The sequence below is a fragment of the Varanus komodoensis genome, unplaced genomic scaffold (genome assembly GCF_004798865.1).
Source record: "Varanus komodoensis strain SLA01 unplaced genomic scaffold, ASM479886v1 scaffold31, whole genome shotgun sequence".
Taxonomy (NCBI): Eukaryota; Metazoa; Chordata; class Lepidosauria; order Squamata; family Varanidae; genus Varanus; species Varanus komodoensis.
The window spans coordinates 8045137-8071796 of record NW_025335780.1 but is presented as its reverse complement, the minus strand read 5'-3'; the positions used below and the strand labels follow the sequence as shown (position 1 = coordinate 8071796).

Here is a 26660-nt window from a genome sequence, read left to right as displayed (position 1 = left end):
TTCAATAATTAAAAAGTGTGTGAGCAGAGGGTGGGGAGGGGGCCGGGGGGGGGGCTTGTCCAGCCGGTGTGAGAAGCAGAACATTTGTTTACAGCTAAGAAAAGAAAAAAGCAACCTATTGGTCCCGTTAGAACCAGAAGCTTGAATACTAGAAACTGATGAAAACAACTGGGTATGTAAATGCTTGGCACACTTGTGTGTTTTCCCCCCTCTTGGGAAACTTTTAAAAAACACTTTTAGAAACAGGAAACTAAAGGGCTGGGGTAAGCATAAAGATTAATTTTTGCAAGCTCAACTTTAAAAGCAAAAGGGAAGTATGCCTACAGACGGACGCACAAGGCATGTTCTTTGCTTTCCCAACATGGAAGGCAGGCGGCTGTTTGCAGAACCGCGGCCCTCTGCCAACATCATTCACAGCCCGGGAGCTTCTTCAGGGAAAGAGCCGTGGAGGTGACGAGGTGGAAGCGGCAGACCAGTCTTGCTGAGTCTCTGCACCAGCTTCAGTGCACCTGGGTTTTCTCTTGCTCGCTCGCTCGCTCTCTCTCTCTCTCTCTCACACACACTACCTACGGCACAAGCCACTGAGTCTGCAGCTGTCCTTGCTGTGCCTTGCGAAGGAAGCCTAAGGGAGCCTTCACTGGATGCTAAAGACTCTTACAAAAGGTGCTTGAATTCCTGAAATCTTTGCTCCACTCACGCGCGGAGTAGCCCCACGCTGCGTATTGGTCCGTGCATGTGAAGGTGCCAGTACCTCCAAATTTTCTGCAGTCCTGTTTAAAAAAAAAAAAAAAAAAACTTCCCTACTTCCCATCTTTACAGCGCCCCGTTCTCTTTCACGCACGTACAGAGGGGTGCCTGCAAGGCGAGTCCCACTTTGAAATGCACGGGGCTCCAGCCTGACCGACGCTGGACGCAACCGCAGGGAGACGGACCCCGCACTGGGGTGCGCACGCGGCCGCCCCGCCGCAGGGCTCGGCGCTCGTTCCTGCACGGAGCCCGCGGGGCGCCGAGGCGGCTGCAAAGAGCCAAGGGCGGCGGAAGAGCCCTTGCTTCCCCGGGCTCCGCTTCCGGGCGTCTCGCAGATCCCGCCGAACTCGGCGGGGCTCGGTGGAGGAAGGGCGGGAGGGGCTGCAGCTGGACGGGCGTCGCGGGTGGCGGATCGCTCGGCCGCGCCAACTCCGGGGCGCACGGCAGCCTCCGGGTCCGCAGAGCGCCAGCCGCAGCCTCTGCCCGCGCAACTGGATGGCGCAGCGCGCCCGGGCGGCGCTGCTCGGCGCCTCCCCGAGCTCCAGCTTTGGCCGGAGTTCGATTTCGGCGTGTGCGCAAAGAGAATAATTAAAAAATCATCCGCGTCACGAAAGCAAAAAAGGGGGTGGGAGCTCCGCGCTCGGGCTCCTTCGCAATTGGGGAAGGAAGCGCAAAGGGGGAGGAAGAACCTCGCGTCAACGTCGACCCACCCCCGGCCCCCTCCTCTCCCCCCGCGCCCCCACGCACCCACCCACCCAGCCCGCGCCTGAGCGCTCCGCGCCGTCTGCCTGCCCGCCTCCCCCCGGCGCCGCCGCCTCCCCACGCCTCCTGCGAGCTCGCCGCGGCTCTACATAAACACGGCCCCGCTCGCTGCCAGCGCCTCGCAGCCCGGAGCTCGGCGGGCAGGCACCGGAGCGCGAGCGGCGGAGCGGGCGCCGACGGGCAGGCAGCAGCCGGAGCGCGCGGGCGAGCCGCGAAGACAAGCCAGGCGGGCCCCCCGCGGCGCTTCGGCGGAGCTCGGGGGCGGCTGGCGGCCGCGGAAGGCGGGGGGCGAGCGAGCCGAGAAGGGAGCGGCGCATCCCAGCCTGGCGGAGAGCGGGCGGGCGCGGCCCTAGAGGAAGGACTCCCTCGGACATGGCCTTGGCGGACAGCGCTCGGGGGCTGCCCAACGGGGGCGGCGGGGGCAACAGCAGCGCCTTGCGCGGCGCGGCGCGGCCGCAGCAGCAGCAGCAGCAGGGGCCGGCGGCGGCGTCGGTGCCCGGCGGCGGCGGCGGCGATGCTTTCCCGGAGATCGTGGAGCTGAATGTCGGCGGGCAGGTATACGTGACGCGCAGGGGCACGGTGCTCTCGGTGCGCGGCTCGCTGCTGTGGCGCATGTTCTCGCAGCAGGAGGCGGCCGAGCTGCCCCGCGACTCCAAGGGCCGCTTCTTCCTCGACCGCGACGGCTTCCTCTTCCGCTACATCCTGGACTACCTGCGGGACCAGGAGCTGGTGCTGCCCGAGCGCTTCCCGGAGCGCAGCCGCCTGCAGAGGGAGGCCGAGTACTTCCAGCTGCCCGACCTGGTGCGCCGCCTCGCGGCCGCCGCGGCCCCGACGGCGCGCTTCTCCGGGCTGCTGCGCGACGCCTCCGTGTGCGCCGACGAGCCGCCGGGGGCGCTGGGCTACCTGGAGGCGGAGTTCCCCGAGGCCGGCGGCCCCGGCGCGTCCGCCTCGCCCACGTCCAGCCGCAGCCCCTCCGGGGGGCCGCTGCTGGCGCCGTCGCTGTCGCTGGACGCCGGCGGCGCGGCGGCCGGGCGGCGCTCGGGCTACATCACCATCGGCTACCGCGGCTCGTACACCATCGGGCGCGACGCGCAGGCGGACGCCAAGTTCCGCCGCGTGGCGCGCATCACGGTGTGCGGCAAGACGGCGCTGGCCAAGGAGGTCTTCGGCGAGACGCTCAACGAGAGCCGCGACCCGGACCGGCCGCCCGAGCGCTACACGGCGCGCTACTACCTCAAGTTCAACTTCCTCGAGCAGGCCTTCGACCGCCTCAGCGAGGCCGGCTTCCGCATGGCGGCGTGCTCGTCCACCGGCACCTGCGCCTTCGCCCCCGAGCAGGGCGGCCCTGCCGACGACAAGATCTGGACCAGCTACACCGAGTACGTCTTCTGCAGGGAGTGAGGGCTGGGCCCGCCGCGGGACGGGCGCTCAGCCGAGGCGCAGGGCGCTCCCCACCCGAGGACTTGCTCCGGAGGGCCCCTTCGGCTCGCCACAGCCTTTGCTTTCGGGGCCTGAAATGCATGCGGGGGAGGCAGGCGGGGGAGGCGAGCCGCCGTCCCCGGTGCGTGGCGCGGAGCTAGACAGAGCTGCACCTGCTGGATTTCTGCCTGGGTGAGGCGCCGATGGAGCCTTTGCCTAGCAATGGGGTGGTGACCCGAGACCTCCTTCCTCCTGGCCCGGAAGGGAAGCCCCACGCGCGCTTTCCCACCTGTGTCGCTCAAAGTAGATGTGGGGAACCTCAGGCCCACGGGCCCTATCGGGGACTGGGTTCCTCTTTCCCAGACCTGCCCCTGACCCGCTGGCCACGGGGTGGTTTCCTGCTATGTTGGCCCCCCGGCTTGGTTCCAGGCCCTTTGCCTCTGGCCCTCACCACTCTTCTCCCATGGCCTCTCAGAACCTGAATTCAGCTCCCTGGCAACCCTTGCCATTACCTGGCGTTCCTCCCTTGATCATTTCCACATGTTCCCGCAGACTCACCCCCCCCCCCGCTCACCCGCCTCTCACTAGCCCATCCAAAGAACACCTTCGATAATAGGCTCCTTATTGAGAAGGACGCCCCTTTAGCCCAAACCACCCCATGTCTTTATAAGCCCCCCTTTTAAGCTTGATCTGGAACTCCTGTACTCCTTCACCAGAACATGGATCTAGCTCGCCTCTCTGCGCAATTTTCATCCTGTGTCTTGTGCCCCTGTTTCCATGCCATGGCCTCATTCTTCTGTCTGCTCAGTCACCCCGAACAGCAGCTGTTGGCAGGAACCTCAATACCTCCAATTCTCCTGCACAAGTATACATGCCCTGTTCCAACGTGTGTGCATGGCAAGGTGTCCTGCCTGTTTATCTGGGACTCCTTGTACTGCCCTGGCAAACACACGTGGTGCCAGTGTATTCCCTGGGTGAATGAATCCTGTCCATCAAATGCCACCTTTTCAAGGGACAGGGAAGCCATCTCCTTCCAGCTGTTGGAGCCTAAGTCCCATCGTTCCTGACAGTTTGCCATTTGGCTGGGGATGAAGGGAACTGGAACCCAACAGCATTCAGAAGGCAACAGGCTTCCCACTCCTAGGATAAAAGCTCCCTTAAAACATAATAGTGTGTGAACTTTTGTCCGAAAGTTGCCTGCCCAGGAAGGAATGAGATGGGACAAGAACAAGACTTGCTGGTCACATCCCTGTTGGTGGGAAGATATTTGCCTTCCCAGCAATGCTTAATCTTGGTTCTAAATTGGACAGAGTCAATGGAATAGAATAGCTATTTGTGAATGGGCACTTAGTTTCTGCTCTTTTCTCCCCTTTCTCCTTTTTGGGAGAAATGCTAGCAGTGTGACCTCCTGCATCATTATCTTCTCTCTGCCTTCTCTGCTGTTTTCCAAAGTGCTCTTCAGAGCTCTTGAGCTGAATCAACGTGTGTGGTGGGGCAGGAAAAACTGGTGTCACAACACTCTGGATAGTTAAACCACTTGATCCTCCTCTGATCAGTTCAAAGACCCCAGACAACAACAGTGCTTTCAAAGTGAGAATGTTTGGAAACTGTACTACACCTGGGAGATGATATTGAAGGAGAGTCTTTAATGAAGTCCCCCATTACCAATACTTACGTGGGTGTATATATTAGCAAATTTACTGCACATTGTTTAGATATCTAGAAAGCAGGCTGCCGAGCTGGCTGAGGGTGGAGATGAGCTGCTGGCATCCTGAGCCTGCAGCCTTATTCACACATTACTTGTGTGAATGGGGATCTGTGGTGAAAGAGGCTGCGGCTCTCCTGCCACCGCTGCTGTCAACATCCGGGCGTTTCCTGTTCTTGTGCGAACTGCCTGCATGATTTAGAACCTTGATTATGCAGTGGCAACTTTGGGGGCCTGGCCTCTTTCCTGGCTTCCTGATTCGTATGAGTAATGCATGAATAGGGTACCGAGGTCTTGGATCAACAGAGGCTATTCGTGTTGCTAAGCTTCCATTTTCTTGTTCAGTGGCAACGTTCAATCTAATGCTTCCTTGAAGAGTTTGTTGTAGGTTCCCCTTCCCCTCTTCAGCCAGAAAGAAGAGGTGGTTATAAGTGTGTTACCTAGGCTATGCTGCCTAATATGATGGACTTCCTGAGTGGGATTTTGGCTTTCTCTTCAAAAGTTCAAGGGCAAATTTTAGCTCTGTTTTAGCATGAGCATTGCCCATTGCTTTTCTATGCGGTGTACTCCTCTTTAACAGTACTGAAACACTGGTTCATAAGAATTTGGGCTGACACCTTCTCTAGGAAAGTACTATTAAAGAATAAGCACAAGTGGGTGGTTTTTTCCCCTCTAAATGAAGGCTTTGGCATTTTCTCATTAAGCAGCTGAAATCAAGCACATTGCACTTCTTGACTTAAAAGTACAGTTCATTTCCAGTTGTGATCCAAGCAGTATTTTTACAGGACCCAGTTAAGCTGATAATACTTCAAGTGGTATACATTACAGATTGATAATTTACTTCAAAATGTGTTTCTTACATGTGACATCTTGATTCTTGGGTTCAGAGTTATAGGCACTTATAGTTTCAACCAAAGAGTTTTTCCACAGAGTTCTTTATTTCAGTTGCTTGAACAATGGAGTTTTCTTTTTCGTGTAAAAGAGATTATTCTGAAACCCAGGACTTCCTGCTTGGATTGTCAAGGATAGCAGAAGGTTCGCGTGTACCACAAAAGCCTGGTTTAATGCTACATGTACAAGCAGAAAAGAACCCAAGTAAAGCCTTGGTCTCATGCATTTCCACCTCTCCTCCTCCTCTATAGATGGGAAGTGGCATAAAGCAAGGTTCAGTTTCCCTTTGCAAAGTTCCTGGCTTAGTGTTACATGTGAACCAGAAATCTTGGTTTAAAATAAACTTGTAATCATTTACCAAACAAGCCTCTGAGGAAACGCAAACCTGGATTGTTCTCCCTGCCTTGCTGAAAAAAACAGTGTCTTTTAAACCACAATTCCTGGTTCACAAATAAAATAAAGCCAAGAATTAGGGAAAGTGAAATTGAATCCTGGATTTTCCTCCTCCTGGTGGTATTGGAGGAGAGGGAGGGAGGTGTACTTCAGCCCCCAGTGCTTTGTGTGGGCTCCTTTCTTCATGTGAACTTAGTGCTAAACTGCGGCTTCGCATTATTTGTGAATGGAGCCAAAGAGAGAAATGTTCCTTTTAGCCAAATCTGTGGCTGATTCTTTTAGACCATTCTTTGACATTCTCCTGGGGCTTTACAAATATCAGTCAAGTGCACCCAGATGTCAAAGCATAACATATTCATAGAAAAACATTAAATATTTTTGCTTGGTAGGAGATAATTTTGAAATGACATTTTTTTTCCAAAAACAGGACGTGAGAGAGAGAAGAGGGTGCTTTTAATTAAAGCAATAAGCTAGCAATGGTAAGCCAGTGTGCCAGAAAAGTAATTGTACCCTGGTTGTCCTATGCCTTATTCTTAAATAATTCCATTGTGCATATTTTAGCTATACTGCAAGTGAGAGTTTATTGATTGCAATTAAATATTTAAAATGTCATTCCTGACCGTCAATTACAGTCTTTTTCTAGTTTGTGTTGAGTAATGTTTTCTGAGGTATGTTTTCTAAACTTTTGTATACAATCCAGTTTTCAGTAAGTGCTTAAATTAGCTCTAACTTGTTTCCCCCTTTTCATTTTCTTTTTTAATTGAATCTTGTACTGTAGCTTACTAAGTCTGTCATAAGAGTTATGAATGCAGGTGGTTTTAAATTGAATTTGTGACTTAATGTGTATATAAAGTGTAGAAACATTTTACACGAATCATTTAGTTTTTTATTCATTTATTAGCGCTCTACTAGATTTTCATATGCTGTCCCTGGACAGACAGACAATTTTCATACTCAGAGGGAAGTCACAAGTAAGAACATCAGCAAAACTGTAGAAGCATTTTTGTCTGCACTGATTTGCTTGAATGTGAATTAGCAGCTAAACTCCCTGATGGCTAAAACACCATCCCTCGAATGAAGACTTGTATTTTGGTTAGTGAATGTTTATCCTAAAGCTCCTGTTATTTTTTAAATAAGAATGGGTATAATAAAATGAACTAACTAGTAATTTTAAACGGCTGTGTTCTGTGTTATTAAAGTTGCATTGGTGGAATTTGGGGTTTTCATTAGCAACGGAACGCTGGAGTATACTTTGGTTTAGCAGCTCCAGTGGGAACAACAGAGACGCTCCTTCAGAGCTCCCATGGACATCACTTCCCCTTCACATTTTTATTTCTTCTTTTAGTGGAGGAGTTCTGTGCCTCCCTTTTTTGCACAGAAAAAGCAACTTAACACGGCTGAGAGAACAGCTGCTCTTAGACACGCGTCCTATTGGACATTGGATTCCAGGGTTTCCCCAGGGTTCTCAGAAGTCCATCTTTCCCATCCTGCCGCCTCAGAAAGTTTTAACTGGCAATGCCAGCCATGGCACTTTGCTGGCAGCTTTGGAAGGTGGCTCTGCCAGCTGAATCAAACGGCAGCCTCTTCGATTTCCAGGTAAATGTGCTCAGGATTGGAATGCAAGACTGACTATTCTTACAGTCCAAAGTTTGCTTGCTTGTTAATTCACCTGTACTGTTTTTGGTATGGAAGAATTAATGTGGGCATGTTTGATGAGGTTTAGGTTTCAGATTAGCTCATCTTCAAGTTACTTTACAATCATTTGACCTATTTGGTTTTCTCCGAATGTGATGAACTGAGGCTCCCAGCATCTGCCTGGATGGGGAACACTGGAAGTCATGACAGCCATTATTCAGGAATAAAGGTTTGGTTCTAAATGCATCTCTTTTGAAAAGCTGTGGAAACTAAAATCAGCTTTTCTGTTTAGAACTGGGGTATCAGAAATGAAGGTGGAAATAGGCAAATACTTCTTTTTTGGGATGAAGTTTATTCCTAGACTAGAACTATCAGCTATTCTTGTGGTGCATTTGTCACTGTCTCTTGAATCATTGGAAAATATCTCATAACTACAAATACGTGTGCTTTTATTAAACAAGATGTTCATTTCTGTGTCACTAGTGATAAGGCTGAAAACCTGGGCATGCAGTGGATCACGTGTTGGCATTAGGTAAGAGTCCAAATCTTGTTATTTTGGGCCAGTTGCTATCCCTTCTTTTGAAGGCAGAATGTTAGAAGCGCATATGTGCCCCCATCAGGGTGGGGTACAAATACCTGAACGGTCTGCACTATTATTTGACAAGAAATCCAAGGGACTGACACTTGCAAAGTACAACTTTTTGCAGAGATAATCATAACAGCACACCTGCAACAAGTGGCTCATTAAAGTCCTTTACATGTTTTCAGGGCCTACACACAGGCCCCCATCCCAGTCATTGGCCAAAGCTTGCATAGGCTATGGATCTGTGTTTCTTAAGAGCCTGTCCCTTCTCCATGCCATATGCCAGAGGTGGAAAACCTGTGCCTAGCAGATTTTACTCCCATTATCTCTGACCATTGGCCATGCTGGCCAGGTCCAAGGGTAGCTGGAATCCATCATTCGGCTGGCTGTAGGTTTCCTACCCCTGCTATATGTCAAACAGCTTATGAGGTAGAGGAAAATTTCAGAGGCTGTTTCACACAGTGCATCTGGTTCTGTTGGAAGTGTACACAAACCATTGAGTGTACCAGATGTAGTGGATGTTATTTATTGACTAGCCAACCTGCTAAGTTTCTCTCCTTCACTATTCATTGCCTAGCAGTACAGCTTAACCAAAAAGATACAAGTATTTACTATATTAAAACTAAAATATATTAGGTTTGATTTTTTTTCTTTTAGCTTGCTGTTCTCTTTATATTTAGCATTTATCCCTCTCTCTGCTTTCTGTTCTTTAACCAGTTCTAGATTCATAAGAGGACTGCCACATTTGCCCAAGATCTGGTCAAAATCCTTTTGGAGTCCAAGTAAACAGTGTCTTTTTACTGTTTACTTGGTAAGGAGTAGCTTGCCCCGCCCATGTGTTCTCAAAGAATTTTAATAGGTTAGTGAGACAGGACTTATTTTTGCAGAAGCCATGTTTATTCTTTGTCAGCAGGGCTTGTCCCTCTGTATACTTACTGATTATATCTTTAGTAACACTTTCAACCAAGTTTCCCAGAACTGACTTTAAGCTAACTGGACTGTAATTCAGGAACAGGTATGTTACCTGAGGCATCTCTCCTGTATCCTCTGTTAGGAAGACAGATGAAGAGAATTTATTCAGCTTCTCTGCAGTTTTGTTCCTCTTTCATGCTCCTCTAATTTCACTATCATCCAATGGTCCAACAAGCTGGTTTCTTCTGATATATTTAAAGAATTCTTTACTGCTAACCTTGATGTTATTAGTGATAGGCACCCCTTTTCTTTGCCTCTCTCATCACCTGCTTTCTTCTGCCTTGCACAAGCTTGTGCTACCTTTTGCTTTCCTGAACTGGGCAAGATTTCCATTTCTTGAAGGAAATTTCTCTAATAGCATCCTTGACTCTGTTTGTTAACTTCATCTACTTTTCCTAACTTGTGGCATGTGTATTCTCTGTACCTCTATTTGGCTTCCCTCTGGTTGGTTCCCTGACCAACTTTCCAAGGGCATAGACTTTTAGGACATTGAAAAGTTACCATCTTTGTCAGAACAGGAACATAAATGTTCATCTAAGTGTGTGGGTAGTTGATATCATCATTATTACAACACTGCTTTTGTTTGAGGATTCTCTGTTTTCAGTCTCTATTTCAAGATCATCCTGGTTTGGAGGATGACAACATATTCCCATGGCTAGATTAGTTTTCAAGCTAGATATTGTCACACAGAGTGCTTTAGTTGAGGACTCTGTACTCTGTGCCCCTTTGACGTACAGGGCTGGCCACCTCCCGTATGCACTTCCTTGCCCTTCCTATACAGTTTATATCCAGAGATGACCACACCCCTTCTGTTCTTTCCATTCCACAAGGTTTCTGTGATGCCCTTCTCCAGGCATTCCAGCTCCACTTCGGACTCTACAACTGGTTAGCATGTCTTGCCACAAGCCTGTGGTTTTTTTCTTCCCTCTCATTTTTGGGCAATTAGAAACTTTTCCTTCTTCATTCCCTAGGGATGATTTAACCTGAACCAGATGCTTCCCATATGCCATTGGTTTTCCTCCTTGATTCTGCATAAAAGCAGCTCTGCCATTTTTTTAAATGTTATGAACCAGCAGTCTGGTTTTAGTTTAGTTCAAGTGGAGCCCATCCCTTCTGTACTGGCCTGGCTTATCCCAAAATGTTCCCCGGTGCTTAACATAGCTGAAGTCCTCTACATCACTCTCTCACGCACACCTTGAGACTCCACAGGTGTGCTTGTTTAGCTGGCCCTGTGCATCTAACAGGTAGTATTTCAAAGAAAGCCACTTTGGTGGTCTTGGATTTCACCTTCTACCTAGCATCCTAAATTTGACTTCCAGGATCTCACAACTACATTTCCCCACATCATTGGCACCCACATGGACCTTAGCCACAGACTCTACATTATCTAGATGACATGTGATGTCCTCAACCTTCACAGAAGGCAGGCAATTTACTATGTGGTCCACACTCTCATTGCAATCCACATCTACGACTATCAGAAGCACCCCACCCCAGAGGCGCATCCTCAGTGTGAGAGAAGAAGGGCTCACCTTCCGAGGAATGGGTCCTTGCTAAGGGATCACTTCCCTCTTCCTCCTCTGAGACTCCCATTTTCTATGACATCTGAGGAGTTGCCATCCAGGCGTTGGGACCCTCCTCTCTGCTTCCTGATGGTCTTCTCAGCCAAACCTCTCTGCCTCTTTTTGCTTCTGCAAGTCAGCAACCTCATCCTCAAGGAAGCCAATGTGTTCCACCAAGCACAGACCCATGGCTTCTGTCCAGCTGGTAAGCAGTCATGCATGGGACAAGAGGCACAATATAGCAGCAAGTCCTTGCACCCATGCTGGAATCTAGCTCTGTAACTGGGTTTAACTGGGTTTGTTCCCCTAGGAATCCTTGGTGTTTTAAAAGTGCATTTCTGTATTTTCCTGGAAGAGAATGGTGGATTTTAGTTGTTATGTTACAGTTTACCCCCCGCTGTGGCGAAACTCACCTGCTTGCGTTTGGGCTGGCACTTTGTCCCCGGGGCTTCTTGTGCTTGGAGAGCTAGCTCTCTTGCAAGCCTGCCTTACATAGCTGTAGGCTGGTCCAGGTGCTGCTGCAGCCAGTCTGACTGGACGGCTTTCTTTGGAAAGCAAGAAGGTCCCGGCCTGTGCTGGGTCCTAGTCCTGGCCTGCGCTGGGTCCCGGCCTGAGCTGAGTCCGGGCCTGCACTGGGTCCTAGTCATGGCCTGCGCTGTGTTCCAGCCTGAGCTGGGTCCTGGCCTGCACAGGGTCCTAGTCCTGGCCTGCGCTGGGTCCCGGCCTGAGCTGAGTCCGGGCCTGCGCTGTGTTCCAGCCTGAGCTGAGTCCTGGCCTGCGCTGGGTCCTAGTCCGGGCCTGCGCTGGGTCCCGGCCTGAGCTGAGTCCTGGCCTGCGCTGGGTCCTAGTCCGGGCCTGCGCTGTGTCCCAGCCTGAGCTGGGTCCTGGCCTGCGCTGGGTCCTAGTCCGGGCCTGCGCTGGGTCCCAGCCTGAGCTGGGTCCTGGCCTGCCCTGGGTCCTAGTCCTGGCCTGCCCTGGGTCCTAGTCCGGGCCTGCGCTGGGTCTCAGCCTGAGCTGAGTCCTGGCCTGCGCTGGGTCCTAGTCCCGGCCTGCGCTGGGTCCTAGTCCCGGCCTGCGCTGGGTCCTAGTCCCGGCCTGCGCTGGGTCCTAGTCCCGGCCTGAGCTGAGTCCGGGCCTGCGCTGAGTCCGGGCCTGCGCTGGGTCCCGGCCTGAGCTGAGTCCCGGGCTGCGCTGGGTCCTAGTCCAGGCCTGTGCTGGGTCCTAGTCCGGGCCTGCGCTGGGTCCCACCCTGAGCTGAGTCCTGGCCTGCGCTGGGTCCTAGTCCGGGCCTGCGCTGGGTCCTAGTCCTGGTCTGCACTGGGTCCCGGCCTGAGCTGAGTCCCGGCCTGCGCTGGGTCCTAGTCCGGGCCTGTGCTGGGTCCCGGCCTGAGCTGAGTCCCGGCCTGCGCTGGGTCCTAGTCCGGGCCTGCGCTGGGTCCTAGTCATGGCCTGTGCTGTGTTCCAGCCTGAGCTGGGTCCTGGCCTGCACTGGGTCCTAGTCCGGGCCTGTGCTGGGTCCCAGCCTGAGCTGAGTCCTGGCCTGCGCTGGGTCCTAGTCCGGGCCTGCGCTGGGTCCTAGTCATGGCCTGTGCTGTGTTCCAGCCTGAGCTGGGTCCCAGCCTGAGCTGAGTCCTGGCCTGCACTGGGTCCTAGTCCTGGCCTGCGCTGGGTCCCAGCCTGAGCTGAGTCCTGGCCTGCGCTGGGTCCTAGTCCTGGCCTGCGCTGTGTCCCAGCCTGAGCTGGGTCCTGGCCTGTGCTGGGTCCTAGTCCGGGCCTGCTCTGGGTCCTAGTCCGGGCCTGCGCTAGGTTCTAGTCCCGGGCTGCGCTGGGTCCTAGTCCGGGCCTGCGCTAGCCTCCAGTGACTGGCCCTGTGACTTCCTCCCCGCTCTGGCCCCAGGAGTGGAAATATTCTATGCAAAGCACTTGTAGTCAGTCACATATTGAGTTCTCATATTTAAATCAAAGGCATGGAACGTGCACAACTGGATGGAGATGTTGGAGTTCAAAGGTGCAGGGGTGTTTCCTGGCAGGGTGGAGGAGACGCAACACAACCTCCTGGCACACACCTCTCCCTTTGTTCCGTGCTTAGCCTAAAGTAAAGCACCCAGCCTCACAGCAACAAAAAGACTGAACCACGTATTGCAGCTTTTGTCTGTGAAGACCTTATCCTACAAAAATCGATATACCCGGGCTCTGGTTATGAAATGGTGCTGAGCGCACATCCTGCTATTCTTCTAATTAATTTTATGATAACAGGCCAGTAACAGCTGGAGAGGCAGTTGACCAGTTTGGCGCTTAGTCATGTTGCGTTGCCACACCATTGTCCCACTTCCACTCGGCACTTCAGACACGCTTCCAGAGTTCCCAAAACCTTTAACACACTGCGACGGGTGACAGAGTCATCATAAAGCCTATGCACAGGTAGGGCAGGTTGCCTAATTCTGAATTGGGTTTGGGTCATGGGTATGTGGTGCGCATGCCATCATCACACTTTTTGGTGCGTTCACACAACATAACGAGGAACTCTGCATGGTTGCCAAGTGATTTTGGCTTCCTTATGGGTTCCGTGCTTCCTACTCAGTCCTGCTGCAGTTGGCATGCATCTGATCCGCCACTGCTCCTGAAATTAAGTCCCACAGTGCATTGCTCTCTGCCTGTGCCACCTGCCTCTTCCTCTTTGGTCCACACACGGAGACTAGACGGCTGCAGCAGTCCTGCAGCTCCTCATGTCGGAGGGCTCTGGCAATTGCATGCCATGACCGTGGAAACCATGGCTATGGATTCAGACAGCACAGCTACCCTTGGTGGTCTAGAGAAGCATAGAACAAAATACTGCTTCCCACGATTTCTAAAAAACAAACTTGCCATGATGAAACACCCTGACTGAATCCAGACACAAGGACAGACCAACAATGGTAAAAAAGCACCATGGCCTGTCATGTTGTCTGAATCCAGCCACTGTGTTGCCTTGGATTGCACACCGCTAGGAATGGTGCTGAAGGGACAGCAGATAGAACACCGAAAACATTTATTACATGCTTGTTGTTCCTTACAACATGGCCCTCTAGTTTTATTTCTACATCTAAATACTTGTAGTGAGAGCAGGGGAAATGCTGTATTTAATTATACAAGCCAAATAAAATGTTTTTTGTTCATTTGTTTGTATATTCATGCTATTCTGCTACACCACAAAAGCACCAAGAGGTTCGGTTGTAGGTTAGCAGGAAAGCTTTGCTCACAAGTCTTTGATGAAGCCAAAATTTGAACTAGCTGGTTGAGAGCCTTGTGTGGGACAGCTCAGAGTGGCTGGAAACAATAAACCTTTGAAAGAACATTTCTGGACTCGCATTCAATGCCTTTTTTGTAAAGAAAGTGCTAGATTGAGAATATTTGGGGTAGATCTTCCTATTTTGAGGCCTATACTAGATCCTCTCATTCAAACATTCCAGTCAAAGGAGCATGTATGCGAGATACTGGCCAGTCTGATAGGCTCTTTGGTCTAGCTTGGCCATAGGAGCCAAGTCAGTGAGAGATTGATGATCCGGTCCACGTTTTCTCTGCTGTTGTCATCTCATTAATTCGGACACAGATCGAAGAGAATTATATATGCAGTGGATCGGCTGCTCCACACAAGTGAGCTGTCCAGCTGAGGAAGCGCAGTCTTTGTGGCTTTGGCGCATAGAATATGCATGCGTGTACCCACTCAGACCCGCTGGAGGGTCGCCGCAGGGCGTTCAGCTGCGGCAGGACAAAGCATGCTCGCATTTATTGCTTGCTAGAAGAGAGCGAGCTTGCATGGGCACAGGAGCTGGTGGGGAGTGAGGAAGGTGTGTGTTGCGACAAGAGCAGGAAGAGGACATCTTAGTTTGCCAAGGCTTCTGTTCTCCTAGTTTCTGAGCACTGTTCCTGGTTTCTGTAAATGAGGACCTTCCTGGCAGGCCGAGTGCATTACAGCTGTGGAACAAGGGGACAGGGGATGAGAGAATGCAGCTCTGGTACCCAGAAGACACAGGCTGGATCCTGGCCTGTCACACCATCACTCTAAACTGCAGCAGCTGCAAACAGCCTCTCTCAATCTCCAGATGCGGTGCACTGCAGGTGCCTTCCTTCCCAGCACAGGGATGCAGCAGCTCAGCCCTTTGGGTTTCTTCAGGTGGCCACCCCTGGGTACCGCCTCCTTCCTCCGGCCACCCACCGTTGGGTGGTTTCCCAGCATCTTCTCCTGGTCTCTCTAAGGCTTGGATTAGGGCAGCAATGGCTTTAAGCTAAACGGGTGGCATTTTTGGCCCCAAGCCTTTTGCTTTCCAGCCCCTCCTACCTCTGAGATGCAGCCTCTTCATCCTGGATTTAGGTCAAAATGTTCCTCTTGACTTGGGACCAGAAATGCACCGATAGCCGGGAGTGGGGTTCATGTGCAGGTGTACCCACACGACCCCCCCCACTTTTACGTTTGCTCAGATCTGTGCAGAAGGTAGCTGTCTTCTCTGGATTGCTCACAAGGCTTCTTAAGGGTATTTGCTCTCCAAATTAATGGATTTCAAACACAGTTCAGTGAAATGCTGCACCTAACGACGACGAGAAGCGGAGGTGCCTGGTGCCGTCATACGAACAGCACCACACACTGGACTCTCCAGGTGCCTTGATGTGGGTCTTAAAAAGCAGGAGGCAGAACAGCCATGGGAGAGAAGGTCATCTCCCCAGGCAGATGCTCAGGAGCCCACGATGAGTGGTCTCCAACTGTGCTGAAAATGGCAGAAGAATGACGCTTCCCCAGTCTCTTTCTCGGCACAGGTAGTCAACCAAAGTAATTTTCATACCAACAGCAAGCCTGGAAGACAGACCGATCTCAATTATCAGCTTTAAATCCAAGCACAGTCAGCCCTGCTTAGTCTGCTCTCCCATGCCTTGTCTAAGGGGGGAGAGCTGGCCACCCAAAGGGGTGAGTGAGACCGGGCATGTACGATGATCCCCCGCCCAGTAAGCCAGTAAGCGTTGGTGCTTTTCTCAGTTCAGGGCCAAGGTGTTCAAATCGAGGCGTGTAATTATGCCCAGGGAACCACTAACAGGAACATTCAGATTACTATAATTTGGGGGTTTTTTTTATAGCAATGGGAACGTTGCAGGCCCTGTAAGGAACCAATTGTATCAGCTTTTGCGGCAAGATGCTAAGAGCGACTGTTGCTGACCCATGGTGTGAATCTTGGCTGCAGGGAAGCTCCCGAGTTCTTCCCGGCTGCCTCATTGGGCAAACAGTATGTGTCAGAGCCAGCATTTCCCTTTAGGATGTTTGCTTTCTCTGTCTCGACAGATGGATGCTCCAAGTCCTATTCTCATGCCATCCCCGCAGATACTGAATTCTGCCTATGAAGGGGTGTTTACATGGAATACAGAGGGGCATCTGGATTGACCCAGCGGCACCGTGTCTTTTGACCAGTGGCGTTAGCTCCCCCACCCACCACCGGCTGGAGTTGTGCTTTTTTATTATTATTATTATAGCATTTCTATGCCGCCCCTTGCCGAAACCTCGGGGCGGCTTACAACATGATAAAATACATTGGAATACAATAGTACATAATAAATTACCATTAAATATAAAAATACAAAAAATACATTGATTTACAAAAATAAAATTAAAATTATCAGTATAAAATAGCTTTGTGTGGGGATGGCACAGCCCGAGGGCTCACATTGTTTCTGAGCAAGTGTTATGCCCATAATGGCAGAGCCGCCATGTTGCTTTCATGAGTCCCTGCAATTTTATTTTATTTATGGATTTATGTCCTGCCTTTTTCCTACAAAGGGCTCAAGGCAGCTTACATCATCTCTCCTCCTCCATCTTATCCCCACAACAACAGCCCTGTGAGGTAGGTTGGGCTGAGAGTCTGTGACTGGCCCAAAGTCACCCAGTTGGCTCCATGGCTGAGCGGGGACTCGAACCCGGATCCTCTGAGTCCCAGTCCTGGGCTCTTAAGCACTACACCACACTGGATCTCAATGTGGCGACCATGCAATGTGGCGACCATTCCACTCAGATGGATGCACAAGTATACAGATACGCCTGCGCAAGAACATAAGGGAAGCCCGGTCGGATCCGACCCAAGGTCCGTCTAGCCCGGCGCTCTGCACACTCGGTGGCAAACCAGCTGCCCGCAGGATCCCTCAAGCGGGAGGGGTGCAAGATCTCCCCCTGCCCAAGCCCCTCAGCAACAGGCATGGTCAAGGAGGTGCACACAGCCAGCCAGGCAGTAGCTGCTGAGAGCCTCCCCCTCCTCTTCAAATATGCCCAATCTTCTTTTAAAGCCATCCAGATGGACGGCCAACTCTCCTTCCCGTAACACAGTTTCCCATAGTTCAGCTATACATACCTTGCATACATGGCTTCCCACAATGGCTTTTTTACAGTTTGATCGTCCTGCGTAGGGAAGATGGGTGATTTTTTTTGAGGGGGGTCATTGTCAGTCTTTTAACACATGTACATACCACCGTTTGCTGCCTGCATACAACAATTTAACACAGCTTAATGCAAAACAAAGAGCAATGCACATTTATCTTGATTATGTTTTGACTGAAAGGCATTTGCTTGTACGTGGACGGGTGCCCTGAAATAGATTTTAACTGGTTGGTGTTGTTTATAGTTTCACTGAATGAGTTTTAGTGGATGGGCTTTTAAAATTGATTTGTGCTTGTTTTCATTATGATGTTGCATTTTCTCTGTGCTTTGTTATCATTAGCCACCCTGAGTATGATTTTTTGCAGAAAAGTGGGGCCTCTATTGAAGAAGAATATCATAAAAAGTCCAGGAGCTGCGTGCTTCTGAGTCGCAGGCAGTGGCTTTCCTCTTCAGCTCTGCAACAGCAGTGGCGTGTCGAATGGCTCAGGGGGGTGTACAAAGCCAATGCTCATGGAATCTCCAGTAAGTAGACACAAATGTATTGACCAATATTTCATACCCAGGCACCCCCCAGATCTGCAGAGGATGATGGGAGTGGTCTAGTACATTTGGAGGATGCAGGTTGGAGAAGTCTAGTACAGATACCTTGGTCAAAATCTTGTTGCATATGCAATGCTCGGCCAGAATCCCCACCAGGGGCAAAGCTATCTATCAAATTTCTGTCCCTTTCATGTCCTATTAAATGATTGTTCTCATTGTTTCATATCCAGATCACACTTGGATTGCTGTTAATCAAACCCAGTCATGTTTTAAATTATTTTTCTTAACTCTCTTGCTGGAGTCCTGACTTTGTTTCAGCAATACCGTTTATGGGTTAATAACAGGCTGGTTTTCTGTTAATTGTCATTTACATATGGTCACAGCTGAAGGTCAAACCATGAGCTGCTCTGGGGCGTTATAGAAATTTAGCATCGTTGACAATATTTCTGCTCCAGGGAACTGCAATAACAAGCTGTCTATCCTTTCAGACAATATACCTAGTGCTCGTTATCTCTTTCAAGAGTTTATTGCAAAAACATTTGCCTACATGTTGGAACTTGGATGCTTGCCAAGTGCCATCCTGCAAGCACACATTCTGCAGAATGTACTCTGTGGTGAGGAATCCTCATGAAAAGTGGGAATCATGGCAGGACTGAACCTCTGCCAACGTGACTGGGTGAACAGGGCTTTTGCTCTGGGCACTGTCTGGCATGTCCTTCTCGTCTCTGCTCACATTCTCCGCTCCAGAGGCCTCCTTTTTCTACAAGGCTTGAGGATCTGATGCTCCAGTCCCACTTCCAAGGGTGGGAATACCTAACTGGGCAACTCACTGGTCTTGACACCGTCTCATTGAGCTAATGGCTCCACACCCCTTCTCCTCAGGGCCTCACTGTTCTACAGGGTCTCCTCCTGAACCCAAAGCAGGCTGGTTCTCAGCCACACTCTGACAACCTTGCTAATGAACCCTGACATTTCTGTGTCACATACCAACCCCTCTGCTTCTCCACCCTGTCCAAGCCTGAGCGTTCCAGCTGGAAATGCTGTGTTTTGGGAGAAATGGACTCCCTCTCTACAGACTTGCTTGGGAATAAGGACTGAATCATCCCTGCTCAGTGCCATGCTGGATGGGGCTGACGGGAGCTGTAGTCCGAATATCTAGGGGCACCATACGAGCATGCTACTCTGTCGGACGCACCAGCTGAGCAGCCTCCTATTAGTCACAGGTAATCCTGCTTCTCCGATAGGAAGTGTGCCTGCAGGAGTCCAGTGCTTTCAGGTATGCATGCTGCACACACATTAGTCTGGGTGTAGCCTTGTTAATCCCCCGCGGCATGAACAGAGCAGCACCGTGCAGCCTTAACAACAAACTTAATAATTATTCCTAGGCAAAATATCTGGAGGGGACCCGGTAGCCTATCCCTGCTGTATCCTAATTGGCATTGGCTCTCCATCGTGTCTGCGAGGTACCAAGGACCGAATCTGGGAATTTTTACATGCACAGGACGTGCTCAATCACAGAACAACAGCCTTTCTCACCAAGTTAGCAATACACGTGAAAAGAAACCCAGTTTTATGTGCAATGTCTGAAAGGGCAGACGTGGGGGAGTGAGCTAGTCTTCCACAAGGGTTTTTGCGAACCATGCCCATGATCAGAAATGCCCTTTCCTTAACTCTGATGAGCAAGCAGAGGCTTTTCGAGAGCCGAGTGGGACTTTTTCTTGCTCTTTCCTAACAGGTGCCATGATGCGTGGCTGCGCCAAAAAGCAAAACATCTTCTGCTGGCATTATCCACCTTCTCAACCACCCACTCAAAACAAAAATGTCAAGAGAATGTTTGATGAGCTACTCCTCTTCTCCATCCATGATTATAGTGGATTTAATTTTTCCAAAAATGTGTTCCTTGCCTTTTTGCTTCTCCTCATATTTGGAGTGGAGAGGGGAGATTGCTTTTGTGTTTCCCAGACTGCACAAGAGTTGGCAATTCTCTGCCAGGGTCATTTCCCTGTTTTATTCTGTCCTTGGACAATTCTTTATTTTAACCAGAGCTGAGAGGATTAGACAGAGCCATTTTTCTGGTTCTGCCATTGCTTCTGGCAAACTGAAGCTCAATCCAGACAAGATGGAGGTCCTGTTGGTTGGCGGAGCGGGCTTCGGAGAGGGTGAATTGAACCTTGTCCTGAATGGGGTTGCACTCCCTCTTAGGGACAAGGTCCGCAGCTTGGGAGTGCTCCTCGACCCAGAGCTTTCACTGGAAGCTCAGGTAACAGCAGTGGCGAGGAGCGCTTTCCTCCAGCTTCGGCTAATTCATCAGCTGCGCCCCTATCTGGAGAATGACTGCCTTGCGACAGTGACACATGCGTTGGTGACTTCCCGTCTGGACTTCTGTAACGCGCTCTACGTGGGGCTACCCTTGAAGACGGTCCGGATACTTCAATTGGTCCAAAATAGAGCTGCCAGGCTGCTGACGGGGACTGGACGTTATGTTCACATGACTCCAGTTCTCCGTCAGCTTCACTGGCTTCCCATTGAAGTCCGGGCCCAATTCAAGGTGTTGGTTATGACCTATAAAGCCCTAAACGGCTTGGGTCCTGGTTACCTGAAGGAGCGCTTACATCCTTATATGCCCAGCCGCCCCCTGAGATCGGCGGGAGAGGCCCTTCTCCGGGAGCCCTCCATGGAAGAAGTTAGGAGGGTGGTTACTCGGAGGAGGGCTTTCTCAGCGGTGGCGCCTAAGTTATGGAATGCGCTCCCCAGAGAGGTCCGCCTGGCGCCGTCGTTATTTGTTTTTCGGCGCCAGGCGAAGACCTTTTTATTTAAGCAGTATTTTAAATGTTAATATTATTGAATTTTATTTGGCCAGGGCGGCTTGTTTTATAGTGTATGTTTTATATTATATATTTGTATTTTATTGTATGTATTTTAAAATGTTATTTTATTTTTTTGTTGTAAGCCGCCCCGAGGCTTCGGCGAATGGGGCGGCATAAAAATGTTTTAATAAATAAATAAATAAAATAAACAGGTGCGAAAGGTTTATGAAACTCTGTGAAAATCTGGGTGTTGGTGGAACAAAACAAGAACTTGGACACTGGGGGGTTTATCATATCATTCTTACAACCCCCGTCCCCCGATGCTGTCTGTTGCCAAGCTTGCTCAAAGAAAAAATTGTCCTCCAGTTTGCTTTGGGAAACCATGTGAAATAATTGGGCTTGTGCAGGGACAGGTGAGCAGACCGCTGCTGAATTTCTCAGGGCTCTCCTCCTCTCCTGCAACCCACTGTGTGCCCCAAATCTGCTCTGGAGGACCCCCCCCCCCACTTAAAAAGGGTTTGCAGAGCAAAGGCGAGCTTATAGGAGAAGGGGAAATTCATCCTGCTGGCAGTTTCTGTTTTACTAGCTGGTCACCTGAGTTGGGCACACACGGTTACATGTTCAAAATTGGCGGCTCAGCCATTCGTTGGCTGGTTGTTTTCCCCAGGAGCTCCTAGAGAGAGTCTCAGGAACGTCACCACCTCAAGATCTGGGGAATTTGAATGTCTGTAGCCTCCTCCCATTTTCCATCTTAAGATAGAAATGATTTATTTATTTATTTATTTATTTAGACAACTTAAATGCCACCCCATTGCATGAGACTTGATGGCTTAAACATCCGCAAGTTTTCCCTGTCACACCCTCCCCGTCTGCTTCCTTTACCTTCTTCCCTAGTGGAGAACTCTTCATCTTGTATTTTGTGACCTAATAATTTATTGCAATGCTAACAGTTTTTCTAATTTGGAAGGGGGGATTTTTTTTCTTTTGGTCCGCACAGCTACCTTTCCTTTTCATGTAAATACATCGTGAAATCCTCTTGGATTTCCACTTCGGTAAACCAGAGGCTTTGAAATTCAAATCAAAACTTCAGATGTCAGTTACATGATTACCTACTAAGCTTGAAAAGGCATATCTCTAACAAAGAGCCTTCTGACAACTTAAAGAATAGACTAACAAATTTATTCATGTGTAAGCTTTTTTGGACACTGTTCATTTATTCGATGCATCACTTTAAGACCACTCTTCGACCTAACCTCAGTGTTAAGCTATCCTCCATATTTTGCAGGATGAGCCAAAGGCTGGCTTTCCAAGTTGCAAAGGGCCATCTCTATTTGTACGTATCCTGGTGGGGGGATGGAAATGGGAATGATCAAAACTACCAGCTCTCAGAGAAGAAAGAAACAGCTATTCCTTGTTACACCTCTACTCAGAAACTCCAAATCTTGCATTGCTGGTTAAGCACTGTTAGAACTCATGCGCTGATATGGAACAATGTAGCTGCCTGAATTTTTGAACCATCCTTGGTTATGAAGACTGTCATGGTGAGCACCTCTTGTCAGAAATTAGCCCCCTTTTAAAAGAATGTTCACTGTGGCTCTTACCTTTTTAATTACCTCATTTGCTTTTAGTTTCATTGTATTGCTGATCAGGGTGGCCAGGTGGAAAGGGGGATTGGGTCCTCCTGCACATTTACTAGTCCATGGAAGTTCAACAGGGAAAGCCTGCTAAAATCTCCTTTTCTATGCAAAAATATGGAATGCCTGTCATCCCTCCCCCACCAATTTCAGGCCATTCTGTTGTTTCCAAGTACGTTGCTTTAAAAAGGGGAATTTTAATGAGCTCATGGTAGTGGCGCAACCGTTAGAGTGCTGGACTGGGACACAGGAGATCCGGGTTCTAGTCCCCATTGAGCCAGGAAAATCACTTTGTAACTTCAGGACAATTATAGTCACCCAATCTAACCAACCTCACAGGGCTGTTGTTTTGTGGATAACCCTGTAAGCTACCTTAGGCTCCTTGCAAGAGGAAGAAAGCCAGGTAGAAATGTAAATATAAAATAAATATATAAATAAATAGGTAATAGCCGTGCTGGTATACCGTATCTGATAGCAGTGTTGTTTAACATTGTATAACAGCACCCAGTACTTGGCCAGAACATTCCTTGGGTCAAACACAAGCTGCAGAGAAGGACATGTAACCATGCTCTGCTTTTACTGAAGCTGAGTTTACTTTCAGCTCACTTACCAAAAATATTCTTGATGGCTAAACCCCAAGTAAAATAAAGCCTTTGCCACATGAAACCCTTCAAGGACACGGTGATCCTTTAAGTAACAAGAGTGACCTAAAGGATCAGTTGTTCTTGTGTTACGTCCATGGGGCAATCCTTTGTGGATTTCCTCACAAGTAAGGCCCACGGAGCTCAAATGGGATTTATTTCCAGTAAGCATACAGAGGATTGCATTTCTCTGGTTGCATGTCCTGAATGCACAGCCTGTTACAGGATCTCAGATTTTAGGGCCAGGAGTAATCCTATTCAGGGCTGTTGCTATTATTTTTATATTATATTTATATTTCTAACCCCAGGGGTTGGGACCTTAGGCAGCTCACAGCATTAAAATCCAAATAATTAAAACATCCAAAAGTATACAAAAGTAAACATACAGTGGCATCAATTAAGTATTAAGATCAAATCATTACCTAGATTAAGAACACTACAAAATTACTACCCTGAGCAAAAGCACCGAGAATTGCTGCCATTTACTTAAGACGCCATAGAAAAGGACCCGACTGTCTTTAGGCAGGAAAAGATGGGAGAGCGAAACCATCCTTGCCTGATCTCCTCAGAGTTTGGCACTTTTAACTGTGTCCAAAAACGAAGGCTCAGGAAGAGTAAAAAATGCTTTTGAACAAATGCTATAATTTCTTGATTGAAAAAAGAAATAGGGAGAGTTTTCCCCATGCCATGTGCTTGGCTCAACAGTACCCATGGACAACAGTATCCTTTTAAAGGATCTCTACCGTTGAAGCTTTCATGGTATTTTCTAGAAACTTTCTGTGAGGGTGTTGTGCCAGTTGTGCGGTAGCCATGGGGAGGCTTTCCGAGAACAGTGGGAAAGACATTACACTGAGCTTGTCTTCGGCTGAGCTTGCAGTCCTTTGCAACCCTTGCTAGCATATGGACCTTGCCACGTGGGTCCGGATAGCCCTTTGTCTCAAAGAGCAAAGCCTTGAAGCAAACTTCTGTATTTCCAGAGTTCATAGAATCCCACTATATTAGGGTTGGAAAGGGCCAGAGGGCATCGGGTTCAACCCCTTGCTCAGCGCAGGACTCCCAGTTAAACCATCCCTCTCAGATGGCTGTCCAGCTGTACCTTGAATGCCTCCAGTGTGGGAGAACCCACCACCTGCCTAGGTCATGGGTTCCATTGTCGTAATGCTCTAATAGTCAGAAAGTTCTTCTTGATGTTTAATTGTAACATGACTTCCTGTAACTTGAGCCCATTAATCCATGTCCTACACTCTGGGATGATCGAGAAGAGATCCGGGCCTTTCTCTTTATGACCACCTTTCAAGTACTTGTTGAATGCTATCATATCTCCCGTCAGTCTTCTCTTCTCCAGGCTAAACATGCCCAGTTCTTTCAGTTTCTTCTCACAGGGCTTTATTTCAGACCCTGGACCATCCTTGTTGCCCTCCTCTGAACCCTTTCCAGCTTGTCTGCCTCTTTCTTAAATTGTGGTGCCCCGAAATGGACATACTGCTCCATTTGAGGATTAACTAGTGCTGAGCAAAGGGAACCAGTACTTCATTTGTTTTGGCAGTGATACTTCTATTAACACAGCTGTAAAAAGCATTTGCCCTTTGTGCAGCCACATCACACTGCTGACTCATATTCAGCTTGTGACCTACAACCACTCCAAGGTCCTTCTCATATGCAACGTTGTTGAGCCAAGCATTCCCCATCCTATAATGGTGCATTTGGTTGCCTCCTCCTTGGTGCAGAACCTGGCATTTGTCCCTCCTGAATTTCATACTGTTCTTTTCAGCTCAGCACTCCAACCTATCAAGATCACCTTGAATCTTCTTCCTATCTTCCAGGGTTTTATGTATCCCTCCCAGTTTTGTGTCAACTTCAGCTTTGCTAAGCCTTCCCTGCACTTCCACATCCAAGTCATTAATGAAAATGTTGAAGAGCACAGGGTCCAGGACTAAACCCTACGATTCCCCACATGTTACCTCTCCCCAGTCTGAGAAGATGCCACTGAGCACTGTTTGAACACATCGTGCCTGTCCTCCCTGAATAAAGCCATACCCAGGAGCATCACTAAGCATAACCCTCCTATACCCCCCTGGGGCAGGGATCCGCGGATCTCTCCACCTCACATCCAGCATGGTGTTGTTCCGTAGCAGAAGAAGCTCATGGCCTGCTCCCTTCTGACTTCAAACAGTTTGTCAGATCCTGCAGGAAACAGGTCCAATCACCTTCGATGCAAAAAAACCAGTATTTATTAGGAGCAGAATGAAAGCAAAGGCAATCGACATGTATATAATGCGTGTAGACAGAACAAGTAGAAAAGTGCAGTGTACAATTAGAACAACGCTTTGATAGTTTATCTTAATTGGACAACTTTGTTATGAGCCCTTTTCTTCACAAGTCTGGGAATTTTCCTTCCTCCTTCCATAGCTTATCCAAGTTTGAAGATACATCTCAAAAACACATCCTTGGCCTGGTTCCTTCTTGTTCTCTTGTATCTAGAAGATTTGCCTACACACTCGTTTCCTCTTTGTCCCTGTATTTGCCCAAACAAAGGAGGTACCGTCTTCCCCAGCAGGTTTCAACTACAAAGTGATGTGCTGATTAAGGAAGTCTGCCCCTGGTGGGTGCAGGTGTTGCTAATGGCTTCAAACAGGTAGATGCAATAACACTAATTACAGTTAATGAATGTTAAGAATCAAACAACCCTGAATGCACGCTCCTAGGATTCCCTTAATATGCACACCAAATTTCAAGTGCCAGGATTTCACCGGCCTGGAGCTATGGTGCAGATGGATAGAGACAGCCCAGCTTTTATTATTATAGAAGGACTCCTTGCAAGGTGTCCTGTCTGGTTCTTTTGTTTTAAAATAGCCTTTATTCAGAAGGCATGCAAACATTATATATGAGAGCAGATATGGGACAACTTCTTTATCATGAAGGCCATACTTCCCCAGGATTGAGCAGTTGGAGGCCGGAGGCCGGCACTGGGCAGGATGCGAGAAATCATCACACTTTCTCATGCACACATGTGTAGAGGCACCAACTGAAGCTGTTTTCTAAGCCTCACTGCCCTGCAGGGGATATTTCATTGGGTAGAGACAAAGACCAGCCTCTGGTTTCTCCGCCATGACTTCCTGCCCTCTGGATAGCAAAAAGCTTTAAAATTTCAATATCCCATTGATATGAATGGGGCTCTTTTCTTTTTAAAGCATTGGGGCTAATGAGTGAAGGCCATGGGCCAGATCCAAAGGCACTGTGGGGTACTCACAGAAGCTGAGTCTGCCACTATCCAGAGAAAAATATTGCTGGGGGCAGAGCAGCAGCCAAAGCAACAGCCGCCCCGAGGCTTTATTGCGATGGGGGCGGCATAGAAATGTTTTAAATAAATAATAATAAATAAATAAACAGCTGGGAGGACTCCTCTTCTCTGCCCAGTCATATGTAGCAAAACACGCTGCCCGACACGCTGCCTTCGAGCTGGAGCATCTCCACTAGGAGAGCCCAAGCGTTTGTGTGTCAGTGTGCAAAATCAAGCTGCGATTGTGCTGGCAGAGTGTTGCAAGAATATCGGTGAGATGTCGGTGGCCACACCACGAGGATTTGAGGGGTAAGTGAGGATGGATGGCTGAATGTTTTGCTTTCTGTAATGACCGCTTTTTTAAAAGTAGACGTTCCTTCCATTCTATTTCTGCCACAAGTTTGTGAATGTTTTAAAAAGATGCATGAAAGGCCATATGCATTTTCAGGTGCATGACAATTCCTATGCTTGCTTATATATAATAATAATAAACACAACCTTGCCCCAGTATGTCCCCTTGTACATGATATTAAGTAATAGATACATTTTTAAACTTTAGGATGGGAGTATTTTCTCAGAAAATATTGAAAATAGTCATGTTCCTCTCCATGTGCCAGTTTGGCCAGTGCATTAAACCAGTTTATTTTAAAATAGAAACCAAACAATTTTTCTTCCACCCTTAGAATTAAACCCCTCCT

At 49.1% G+C, this 26660-nt stretch overlaps 1 protein-coding gene across 2 annotated transcripts; it reads left to right on the top strand.

The window, feature by feature from the left end:
• Positions 1-1881: 1881 nt before the first annotated feature.
• On the top strand, positions 1882-7092 carry KCTD12 (potassium channel tetramerization domain containing 12). 2 transcript variants are annotated; one of them, XM_044437900.1, is made up of 2 exons: positions 1882-1941; positions 1984-7092. In XM_044437900.1, the coding sequence occupies exons 1-2, from the start codon at positions 1882-1884 to the stop codon at positions 2908-2910; spliced, it is 987 nt and encodes a 328-aa protein (XP_044293835.1). In that variant the 3' UTR covers positions 2911-7092. The 2 variants fall into 2 exon arrangements, with proteins under 2 accessions (XP_044293835.1, XP_044293834.1); XM_044437899.1 differs by having other exon boundaries at positions 1882-7092.
• Positions 7093-26660: the final 19568 nt, after the last annotated feature.